Below are 12,184 nucleotides of genomic sequence, written 5' to 3'. Positions count from 1 at the left end.
AAATTAATACGAAAAGAGTGTTACCGTCTAGAATTTATAGATTGAAGCCACATAGATGTTGATCTAGAAAATGAGAAAATTACATAGATAACAAATCAGAAACAGAAGTAGAAATTGCAGTTACACTGTCTTAGTTTTTGAACTAGTAAAGATGAAACTTAAAATTCGAGTCATTAAAATCACAGCTCAAGATATCAATACAAATGAGGTAAAAACAGAGTAAAAAAAAACAAACTGATTTTATGTCTTAAATCAAGAAAAACAAAAAACTGTTTCATCTTTGTTTTCTTTTTTTTTTAATCACGTCATAAAGTGAATTTTAATTCTATTAAAGATTGACTTTTAGTTGATTAGTTGGTTGTAACATGGTTGGTTCAACAATTTCCATTTTAAGTCAAAAATAAAAAATAATCAAATAACAAAATATTCAAGAATTGAAAGAAAAGAATTCATGGGATTTGTTTTTCTATTTCTCAAATTCGAAAACACCCTTTTTGGTGTTCTTTTATATTGTTTTTACATGTCTAATTGTTGGGTACAAGAATGTCAAAATCACTAACAGTCCATTCTGCCACTTGATTAGCATCTCTAAATATTTCAGTTCCCAAATCAATTGAACTCCACTTCCTCTTCGCTGGTGCAGTGCCTGGATCCTGTAATAAACATGTCGCATCATTAACTTCACGCATTAAACTATACTGATAGTGTAAAAAGACTTTATACTGTCTAACGGTCCGTATATATAACTTAAATTAATACAAACCTGGTAAAAATAAAGGGATTGTGACAGCCTCCCAACATCAAGCTCCCAAGTTGTTGGATCACCAATCCAACCTTGTCCTTTCTTAGTAGGATAACCATATTCACCCCAAACAGGATGTGGCAAAATCTGCAAAATCTCCTGAGGTTGAGGATTACTGTAAGGATCACATGGTCCACTAGGCTGTTCAACATGCTCCCCATTCCCTGGTGTACAATGCAAATGGTAAGCCTCATAGGGATAACGAGACTTGTCTGTTCGATGAACTTTCGTTCCATTTGGAAATGTGTGGTATGGAGGACACAATTTAGGGTCATCTGGGTTGCACCAGGATGGTGTATCTGGATTCAGGATCATCTCACTGTATCTTGTGACATCTGAAGTCACATTTCCATCACATGGTTTTCCGTTGTTCTTCCAACAACTCCCCATGTCCATCAGATAAAATTGGCTATGAGGACCTCCACCTTGTATTACATTCAATGTGAATCTTACCTTGAAATTTGGTGATTCTGGTATCTGTATCAAAATTTAATCTTTTTCAAAAGGGTAATCAAGAAAATGAACAAAATCGCAAAAAAAAACAAAAAGTTTATGTTTTTACTCACAATTTTTGACATTCCCCTAGTTTGATAATGATATCCACCAGAAAAACCAGAAGTGGCATCTGATCTTAAGTAAAGCATTAACCAAGGATACTTTGTTGAGGTCCTTATAACATGGTGAAAAATCCAGCTTCCTTTACCTAGTTCTTTCTGCCATGTTACAGAATAGAAAGATGTGTTCATGTTTGCACTCGAACCAGCTTTCAAATCCCATGTTCCATAAAAACTTCCTTTAAGGGTTGTTTCTTGTAAAGTTGTGTAATTGTGGTAAATCAATGGCTGATTCATACATCCTTTACCAAAACATGGAAATTCACTAGGAGGATCAAATGGACCTGCTTTGTGTCCGTTTTTCGGGCATTTACCAGCATGAGTATCCATGTTACCACTCTTAAGCATGATCATCCAGAATTGCCATGGATTTGGCTTGTCATCAACTTGACATTTTGATCCCAAGTATACTTCTTTCTCTGCTGCATAAAGGTCTACGTTGTTCAACGCTCGTTTCGTCAGTCCTGGAAATGATTTTCCTATGCCTAACTTGTTATCTTGCTCAGTCACTTTATGTAGCAGCATGTTTGGATCTGCACCACAGACAGAACAAATTCTCTCATATAAAAACACACAACCATTTCAAACATAACAAAATAAAAAAAACAGAGAAATTCAACTCACTCTGTTGCTGAGCAGAGCCTTTGTTTTGAACATCAAAACAATCAGCAGCCCTTGGGCTTCCCATTTTGGGGGCTTCTTCACCAACCTCATTGCATTGATTCCATGCCTCTATGGCCACTCTTAGCCCGTCGCGTCGCATCCCTGAATCTCCAACAGCTGAAATGTACTCATCATTTCCATCAAGACTTAAGGAGAAAACCCCCAAAACATACACATTGATTAGCAAAAGAGAGAGCAAATTGAACCAAGAACATGAAATTCTAAATTGAGCCATGTCTAACTTTTCTAGCCTTGTGTACACACTACTAGCTCTCTCTATTTATATATATATTATTTATATATGTGGATGACTTCACATTTATGTTCTTTAATTAAATATGTCAATCTTTTATAGATTAAAACATCCTCAGGTCTTTAAGATTGTCCAAATATAACTCCCTTTATTGTTTCTTTAAGTATTTGAAAGTTGACTGTTTGATCAGTTTTAACCTTTTCCCAAATTTAAACTTCAAAGTTCAATTAAATCTTTCTTTGACCAGAATTTCCTTATATGTCTTTTAAGGGGATAATTATAATAATTTATAATACTTTTTACATTGTTTTCAATATATAATTCAAAACCGTTGAAATGTCTATATACGAATTCTCGGTCAAAATTTAAAAGATTGAATCTCGAAAATCCAAATCTTGCCACATAAAAATTGGACAGAGGGAGTAATGCCTTGCAGCTGGTTGGTGGTTGACACTTGCTCCAATTTCCTATAATTGGTTAGGTTACAAATTTGATTTTAAAATCACTATCAGAAAGCTTTTTTTTAACCAAAATCTCCCAACAAGAATGATGTAATATGATTACTTTTAACAGCATCAGCTAACAAACTGGATGTTGATTGCCTAATTTTCCTCTATGTAGCCATGTTTTTTGAGACTTTAAAATTCATATATCCAACTCATAAAGAAATTAAATGAAAGTGAAACTTTGTTCCCTATATCACATGTAAAATGGAATCTTGTCCATTACAAAGTTAAATAAAAAAAATAGACTTTAAAACTTATATGTAAAGCAATTTCAAGAAACTTCTTTTTCTTTTTTTAGGAAGAATAATTTGTGTCAAGTCCAAATAGGAAACGGAATAAAATATGAGTATTTTTTAAAAATCTTTTAGTGAAACAACTTTGAGACTAAGAAAAATATGGTATCAATTCTTGAACATAAAGACTAAAGTCATGCTTTTTATCATGTTTGAGGGAAGTAAAAGAATTATGCTTTTGGAAATTTCAAGTGGCAAATATTCTTTTTTAATAAATACTATTAAAGTCATTTTAGTTTTTGTTGACACAACATATGCTTAAAACCAAATACAAACCCCACAAGAAGGTAAGTTAGAGAGAAACCATTTGGTGAGTATACACAAAATTGATTAATATTCGTTATGGGCTACGAAAGCTAGGCGCTGGCATATAAATATTCAATTAGTTCTTCATAATTCATAAGTTTTTTAATTTAAAGTTGATCAATTTAAATGGCATTCTAATCGAATTTATTCACTAAAATAAAAAGTTTTTAAAATTTTTCATTGATTATTGAATGGTGAAAAGTAGGAAGGTAAATGTTAAAGTTAATTTTGGTGTGCCCTATCTCCCCAACCAAAAAATAGCTATGTATTGGAACGCGAGAGTAAACAATTAAATTTTTTACAAGAAAAAGAAAGAAAAATGCTTGCACATAATATTCTCTTGTTTGGTAGAATTTCAAAAGAAAGACAAGCTAGGACAGGAAAGTCTGATCATGAGTAAGTACGTCTGGATGAATGATATTTCTCTTTCATTTTTAATTAGAAATCTCATGCTCAAGCTTTGGGAATAAAGAAACTTTCGATAGGAAACGTTTCTTCTTTATTGAGTCATAAGTCATAACAAATGTAGATTTAAATTAATCAGTCAAGTGAATTTCGAGACATTAGATGAATATAAAAAAAAATTAGTATATATGTTTGTGTAAAGAATTAAAACTTATAACCTTTTATATCTTGGAGAGTCTTTAGGAACCTTGGGTATTGGGCCAACAAGAAAATCAATAATTAGTAGCACATATTTGGCTGCCCTGCTTAAGCCATTGTCATTCTCAAAAGACAAAAACAATTATGGCCCATAATTTGCTACTTGAACTCAAAATAATAGAAGTATCAATCACACTAACTATGTAAAGTTCTCTAATATTAGCCAAAAGTCAAGGTGAAGTTACTAAAGACAAAGCTAAAAGCAAAAGAAAATCATGTTTTAAGGTAGAACTAAAGTAGAAACTTTTGGGCCCTACTATATGTCCCTACCTCCTCCTCATCAAACTTTTTAAATGTAATTTAGAAATGATTGTGATATCTCTAAAAAACAACTTACTAATCCTGATTCGATCTAGGTATTCAATCTCATCTTGTGTGACAAGTGTGAAAAATTTTAAACACGACAAGTAAAATTGTAGAAAATAAAAAGTACAAAAAGTAAAGTAGTTGTATGACTTTAGGTGAGAGGAGACCAATTGAATTTGGTCCCTTGAAAATAGAACAGCAATTCTGCAAAACTTAGAAAGTGGAAAGAAGTGGGTAAGTGGTCACAAGTTTCTTTTTAAATGGGCGGGCCTTTCTTTTGAACTAAATAGTAAGTGTAAATAAAAGCAACCTAAAAAAAAAAAAAAGTGGACAACTTCCTCAAACATGAATCCCACTTACCTATTTAACAGCCTAACTGCCCCCCATAACTGCTTCTTATTTCACTTCTTTTCTGTATTTTTACCTTGTAAAGAAACACATTGTTCCAAACATGAAGTGGGGGAAAAAGAAACCTTCATCTTCATTGATGACTCATGTTTTTCCTGTTTCTTGGTTGTCAAAATTCAAGCAAAAGAAGGTTTGTAGGAGTGAAGATCAAGAAGGAGCAAAGACGAGGAAGGCGGATTTGAGTTTGTATGCTTCGCGGACGAATGTTTGTTTGAAACAAGGAAGATTTTATGATGATGATCCTTATTGGAGGATTTCTTTTAGTGAAGAAAATCATCCTCAGAATCCATTCTGGTGTGGTTCTTCTTATGATGAATGTGATCAAAATTCAAAGAGTAGTTTGGGAGAAGAGAATCACAAGTTCAATGACATGGTTTCGAGAAAGATAAGTGAAAAGCCTAAGAAAGAAGCAGAATTCAGCAACAGAAAGAGGAATTCTGTTAAAGATGAGAAGTTGAGGAAGCTTAGTAGAAAAGCTTTGGAGGAGAGAATAGCGGAAAATGCTAGAGAAGAAGTGACAGAGAAAGATATATTTGAAATAGAGCCTGAGGATGAGAAGGTAATGAAAAGGAGGAAGGGGAAACCAACAGCCTATGATTCAAGAAAGGCGCGGAGTTTGTCTTACAATGATTCCAGTCTGAATTCAATGGAAGAAAGCTGCATGATGTTTACATCACTGAATCTAGAGGAAGAAGCTGATGCATTGTCTGAAGAAGAATTTGAATCAGAATGTCTGAAGATCAAAGAAATGTCAGAGAAAAGTGGTTGTCAGCAGAGAAAGTCAGTGTACATAAACCAGAAGAGAAGAAGAAAACATGGTATTAAAGTCAGAGCATATTCACCAAGAACAGCCAAGATGGAATGCAGAATCAAAGCTCTTGAAGACATGAAGAAAGCAAGGATGAAGACGAGAAACGAGACAAAGGAGAGTTTCACAGGAGACAGGACAGTTTTCGATAGTTATGCTATTATGAAGAGTTCATTTGACCCTTTCAGCGACTTCAGAGACTCGATGATTGAGATGATCACACAGAGAGGGATAAAAAGCTCAGAGGAGCTTGAAGAGTTATTGGCTTGTTATCTAACACTCAACTGTGATGAATACCATGATATCATTATCAAAGTCTTTCGACAGGTATGGTTTGAGCTAAACCAGATCAATATTGGAGAAGAATTACAGAAATGTTGTTGTTCTGATGAGTAATAATTGCTTTAGTTTGAATTTCTAAATCCAAATGTAGATAACTTGTAGGTACTACCCTCTGTTAAGAGTATGTTAATTGTTTTTCAAATTATTATGTACTTAGATACAGAAATGAAGAAAGAAGCAATTTAAATTACAGACATTGCTTTAGCTGCTTGTTATAGTTTACCACAAACTGTTTGCTTCTGTTACAAAAAAAGCTATTTCTATCAATATAAGCAACAGTTTGGTTTTCATAAAGAAAGACAAACTCCATTCTTCACCAGACTGGATCATCTGTCAGTTGCTACAAGAAGTATTTTGTCCTTGTTAAAGTATTATCCCTTCACCAGCCAAGAACTCATGAACAACTCCATCAACTTCAATCATACTACAACCGGGCTCTTTAGTTATCCCCTCGCTCCTCATCTTTCTACGCACTTCCCTCACATCATCCCATCTCCCCATAGATGCAAGGGCATTTGATAGTTGAACATAACCAGCACCGTCGCGAGGATCAACCTCTAAAAGTTTGGTAGCGATGCGCTCTGCCAATTTGACATCATTATGGCTTCTGGAAGCACTCAAGAGGGACTCCCAAATAGAAGGAGCTTCTTTCACAGGCAATTTGCTTACGAGTTCTTCAGCCTCCTCTAATAATCCAAACCGGCCAAGTAAATCAACCATACAACCATAATGTACAAGCGTAGGCTGAATTCTATACTCATTAATCATGAGTTCAAACATCCTGCGTCCCTCGCTTAATAAGCCCCCTTGACTACAAGTAGACAAAACACTTACAAAAGTAACCTCATTTGGCTTGATACCATCAGCAATGAGCTCATTGAAGGTCTTTAATGCATCATCCAAATACCCATGGTTGCTGAACCCTGCAATCATTGCATTCCAAGTACTAATATCTTTTCTCAAAGTACCATTAAACACCTCTAAACCTTTCTCAATACATCCGCATTTGCAATACATATCCACAAGAGCAGTTGCAAGAAAATTGTGAACCGCAATCCCATTTCTCTCGATAAATGCATGAACCCACTTTCCCTGGCTCAGAGATCCAACGCCGGCACAAGCAGACAGCACATTCACAAGTGTACAATCATCAGGCTTCACTTTAGCTCTCAGCATATCCTCAAAAAGAGTCAAAACTTCATTAAACTTATCAGCCTTAGTATAACCAGTAATCATTACATTCCAAGACACGACATCTTTCACCAACATTTCATCAAACACCTTCCTTGCTTCATCCACCAACCCAACATTCACATACCCAGAAACCATAAAATTCCAAGACTCCACATTCTTCACAGGCATTTCATCAAACAACTCACGCGCCAATTCAAACAACCCCCTTTCTGCATACACACTCAACAATGCATTCCATGCTATAACATCATCTTCAATCAACCCATCAATCATACCACGCGAAACTCCAAAACACCCACATTTCGCATACATATGAACCAAAGTGTTGTATACATACACATCTTCCTCAAGTCCAATTTTTGTCACCAACCCATGAACTTGTTCACCTTGTTTAGCATTTTCCATAGTAGCACAAGCTTTTACAATGAATGTAAAAGTGTACTTATCTGGGAAAACTTTATTTACAGAGTTTAACATTTTGAGGAAGATAATAAGTGCTAGTTGTGGAAAGGGGCTAGTGGAATAAGCACGGATGATAGTGTTGTAGATATATGAGTTGGGTTCTTCAATGTGAGTGAAAACAGAGAGTGCATATGAAAGGGTTTCAGGGGAAGATATGGGAAGAACAGTGGCTTTAGTCAAGAGGCGACTGGCAGCAAAAGGGTCACGAAAGAGACCAGTTTTGAGCATGACAGCGTGAGCTTGGTGGAGTTCGGATATGGAATTCGCCATCTCTAAGAAGGATGAGAGGGTTGATGGTGTTGGGGAAGTTGCCGCCATTTGAGTATTGTGTTTTGGTACTACTTGTTGGAAGCCGCATTTGTTGTGCTTGATATAAGTTATACTCCCTCAGATTTTTGAATGTTATGGTCTAAATAAATGTGTTTAGTTACTTAAATTTTCTCGATAACTTGTCCTGTAAAATTGAAACAGAATCTTTTATTGCCTAATTGTATGTACATTTTTTTTAACACTGAAGGAATCCCATATTTTTCATGCTTAAAGAATTAAGAAACTTGGTGCAGCTAACTAATGCATAAACTCTTCAGACACAACATTCATTAGCCTTCAACCCATATAAGCTTACAGAATATGTGAGGGGCTTCAAGCAACATAATTTCTATACTCTGAAGTGACACTCTTACAACAATGTGTATGCATATAAAAGTGCAGGGGATAAATTAAGGAGAAGAAAGAGGAGTGCGTATTTTCCACACACCATTGTCCTTCACTGTACAACTATGAATCAGTAATCTAGCCAACGTTTACATATCTAATATAGCATTAGTTGTCTTTTCCAAACAGCTGCATATTTTTCCTGTTTCAAGGAGAAACTGCAGAGTAGAAGTTCAACCATAATTGTATAACCAAGTGCATTTGAGAACAGAAACAGAACTCTCTAACATCTCTATGCAGAATTATAGCTTAACTACCACAAAATGGCAAAACAGAAGCCTGCATTTTAGTAATTTCGAGTACATAGGCATACAGTGATATAGGACAATTGGAGAATTAAGTGTAGATCAATACTTTTAAGAGTAGCTTAAAATACAAAGAACTTTAGATACAAGAGACACTGCATCTTACAAGATAACCAGCAAAAATCAGTTAAGCGCAAAAGACTGCAAACATGAGGAGATTTTAAATGAAATAATAAAGAGAAATCATTGTACAACGAGCAAGGTTAATAAGAACAAACCAGCATAAAACAAAGAACTAATGCCAAAGAATTTTCAGAAGCTCGATTTCCCTCATATCATGCAATGCACAGCACGAACAAAATCAATTTATACATCAACACGTATATCTAATCCCTGATAAGAAAAAAAAAACTAGTACACTAGATATACAACAAGCCAGAAGGCTAACAACATGAATAAAGCATTTGCAATATAACCTACCAAACTAAGTTTTCTCCGCTGGAGTAAGATGTCCCATCTGTTCTGCCAGGCTATTTACACTCTTCATGTTCCACCAATATTTTCCACTGTCAACTGGTTTGCTTTCATTCTTTTTGCTACCAATATCTTTTCTTTCAGACTGTACTTCGGGTGCATCAACCGAACCAGGATTCTCAGTTAGGAACTGTTCCCAAAATAAATCATTAACCCCAGTTGGGACATTAGTAGCCGTCCCTGCTACAGCTGCTTTGTCTTCTGGTTCCGCAACCTCAGGAGTAATGTTTGCATTAGGCTCAGAATTCATGTCAATTCCAGAAGCCTTAGGCCCAACATCAATATTTAGTTGAGTGTAAGATATAGCAGGACTGTCAGCACAACTTGTAGATTCATCCAACTGCAGCAAACAATTCTGTCGTATCCCAGCTTGATCAACATCTTGTAGCACATCCTCCCAAAAAGTCAAAGAAGATTCCAATTGATCTAACAGTTCTGTGTTCATTGTCAAAAGAGAGGGTGGGTTCATATTTTCCCTACTCAAAGCCCTAGATGATATCCCTCGCGTATCCTCCAGGTCACTTTCATTATAAAGGCAGCTATTTCCTGGGAACCTTCTTTTTCTGTCATTCACTTGAAGTTGTGGCATGTGACTCAAATCCATTACTGGTCTATCTAAGGTGTGAGCTAAAGCAGATACCATGGTCTTCTGACGGTGTTCTGCATGTTGAACACGTTCAGTTAAAACCTGCATTTGCAATTCAAGTCCTTGGTGATCCTGTTTATGTCTTTGTAGGTCCAAGTGAAGTGATCCATTCTCATGCATCAGCTTTTGAATATCTTCCTTGTATCCCTGTCTTTCTGATTCAGTTAATGGAGATGACAGGCCATGAAGATTCTGTGCAGAATGACTATGAACAGGTTTACGCCTATGGATATTCTTCAAAAGGTGCGGCTGACCTCTAATGAAATTACCTTCATTCGCGAACTCCCATTTTTCAGGGTCAATTTTCCTGAATCCCTGATGCACAAAAGAAGCCAAATGCATGTGAATACTAACAAATAAGATAAAACTGATAGAAACAAATGATCATGTGAGGGCAACTAACTCACTTACATAAGTGTTTAGTTGTCTGATAAAGCTGGAAAAATTATTGTGCTTGAAGTATCTCGGCAACAAATCTCTTGCAAAATCTGGAGGATTCCACACAATGAAGCTTTTATTATTCGAACTCCAGGAGACAATAGCATCACAGGATGGGTCATCCACCATTTCATATGTCTTTGCAATAAAAGGAGGCAGTGCATTCGTGCTGCACGAAGCTTCATCCATGATAGGTTTGAACGAAAATCACAACCCCTAGACTAAAACAACTAGACAGAACATCTACTAAGAGCAAAACTTCTTATTATCACACTCCAGACACATAAGCTCCTTGTACGGATTGTGATGACCTAGATCTCCTTGCGGTACAATCAAATTCAAGCAAATCTCACCTGATCACAGACTACATGCTTGTTTCCAGAACCCCACACTAGAGACTACTTGCTCAATTGTGAAAACAGATTCTTATTCTTATCTTATATATATAAATCTAAGTTTCCAGGTGACACAAATTCAACATTCCCGAATATCTTTCTTCCTATTGTCAACTAAAAGAAACTTCAAATGTGTCATTTTTTTATTTTTTTTTTTAAAAAAGGAAGCATCTTCTCAAACATTCCAGAAGGTATTCACCCCCAAACCAACATATTACCCAAAACTCCTATTGTCAACCGCAATCTTGACAAGTCAATCCCAACATAACCTCACAATTTCAAGAAATTCTACACCTTTTTTCACCCTGTAACCAACCAAAGCTAACACTTCCGCAATCATTTGTAGAAACCCAACAGTTTCCAAAGCTCAAAAAATGCAAAAAAATCAGCCCTTTTTTCAATTTGTAACCCAGAATCACAATCAAGATCAAATTTTTCCTGCATTCACAACTAAACAACAGTCAAAATTGGACAAGAAAAAGTAAGAAAAAGAAAAGTCCATCAGATAAATTTTCCAAATCCATTACATCAAAGTCGTTATTAAAATAAAATTAAAAAGTCGTGGGTGTACCAAACTTCACGCAAAAGCATCCAAATTCTACACCATCAGAAATTAAAAAACAATTTACCTAAGAGAGCTAAACTCAATCTGACGCCCATAAAAAAAAAAAGTAGAAAAATATTGTTTAGGCTGCCTTCGTCTTCTTCTGAAATGAAATACCAGTTGGTTGGTACTTTAGAGGATTTAGTTATGTTTCTTGGGATCCGTGAGGATTTATAAAATAAAAAAAACATCGGAATTTGTGCAATTTTTCTAGGGCTTAGTGAACATTAATCCTACCAATTATTCCTCCTTACCTAGTTTTATTTACCTATAGGGGTAAAATATTTAAAGATTAAATTGTTACCAGATATATTTTATTTTTTTTAAAAAATTAATTAAAAATATTTTTAAAAATAATTAGTAAAAAGAAAGTAAAAGACATGGGACAAATATATCTTTATTTAAAATAAAAATAAAAATCCAGAACTTATTACTACTCTATTGGAAAGGTGGAATAATGAACAAATAATTCAAAATATAAATAAAAGCAGAAGAATAATTTGGTAGAGATCAAACATTAATTAACAAGTAAAAAGTACGTAAAATCACAATGGAAAAAGAAAAAAGAATATACGTACTGTGACAATAATTATTTTATTTAATTTTAAGCATATTAATGGAAAAGAAATAGTGTCCTGTTTCGTTGGAAGGTTATGGATGTTGAATTCGTTCTTTCTTAATTATTATCTGTCTCATTTTATTTTCAATCATTTATTAAGTTTTTGTATTTATAAATAATTTAATTATGATTATGTGTTATTGATTGTTTACTTTAGTTTATATCATACATTGGTTTTGCTTACTTATTTATTGGATATATATATTTTATATAAGCTGAGAGCTTATCCGAAAATCTTAGGTATTTAAATGTTATTCCTAAAATTATTTTATTAGTGATAGAGTTAGAATATCACTAATAAGATAAGATATAAGCAAAATACACCAAAAAGAAATTAAGAAAATCTGCACATATACATATATATATATA

The 12,184-nt window shown here is 34.6% G+C and overlaps 4 protein-coding genes across 5 annotated transcripts; 1 reads left to right on the top strand and 3 right to left on the bottom strand.

The window, feature by feature from the left end:
* Nucleotides 1–434: 434 nt before the first annotated feature.
* Nucleotides 435–2,452, bottom strand: LOC107010449. The gene is made up of 4 exons (XM_015209735.2): nucleotides 2,041–2,452; nucleotides 1,369–1,949; nucleotides 764–1,279; nucleotides 435–653 (listed from the first exon to the last, which is right to left on the bottom strand). The coding sequence occupies exons 1-4, from the start codon at nucleotides 2,312–2,314 to the stop codon at nucleotides 525–527; spliced, it is 1,500 nt and encodes a 499-aa protein (XP_015065221.1). The 5' UTR covers nucleotides 2,315–2,452; the 3' UTR covers nucleotides 435–524.
* A 2,283-nt stretch (nucleotides 2,453–4,735) lies between these two features.
* On the top strand, nucleotides 4,736–6,154 carry LOC107010058 (transcription repressor OFP5). The gene has a single exon (XM_015209327.2). The coding sequence runs from the start codon at nucleotides 4,858–4,860 to the stop codon at nucleotides 6,016–6,018; it is 1,161 nt and encodes a 386-aa protein (XP_015064813.1). The 5' UTR covers nucleotides 4,736–4,857; the 3' UTR covers nucleotides 6,019–6,154.
* On the bottom strand, nucleotides 6,146–8,145 carry LOC107009120 (pentatricopeptide repeat-containing protein At4g18840). The gene has a single exon (XM_015208398.2). It carries the CDS (start codon nucleotides 7,936–7,938, stop codon nucleotides 6,328–6,330), a length of 1,611 nt encoding a protein of 536 aa, XP_015063884.1. The 5' UTR covers nucleotides 7,939–8,145; the 3' UTR covers nucleotides 6,146–6,327.
* A 719-nt stretch (nucleotides 8,146–8,864) lies between these two features.
* On the bottom strand, nucleotides 8,865–11,411 carry LOC107009033 (heat stress transcription factor A-4c). Of its 2 annotated transcripts, none has more exons than XM_015208289.2 (3): nucleotides 11,222–11,411; nucleotides 10,171–11,042; nucleotides 8,865–10,074 (listed from the first exon to the last, which is right to left on the bottom strand). In XM_015208289.2, the coding sequence occupies exons 2-3, from the start codon at nucleotides 10,384–10,386 to the stop codon at nucleotides 9,064–9,066; spliced, it is 1,227 nt and encodes a 408-aa protein (XP_015063775.1). In that variant the 5' UTR covers nucleotides 10,387–11,042; nucleotides 11,222–11,411; the 3' UTR covers nucleotides 8,865–9,063. The 2 variants fall into 2 exon arrangements, with proteins under 2 accessions (XP_015063775.1, XP_015063774.1); XM_015208288.2 differs by having other exon boundaries at nucleotides 10,171–11,030.
* Between the last annotated feature and the right edge of the window lie 773 nt (nucleotides 11,412–12,184).

Source organism: Solanum pennellii, chromosome 2 (genome assembly GCF_001406875.1).
Source record: "Solanum pennellii chromosome 2, SPENNV200".
Classification (NCBI taxonomy): domain Eukaryota; kingdom Viridiplantae; phylum Streptophyta; class Magnoliopsida; order Solanales; family Solanaceae; genus Solanum; species Solanum pennellii.
Note: the sequence above shows the minus strand (reverse complement) of the source record. Positions and strands in the feature narration are given on the sequence as shown.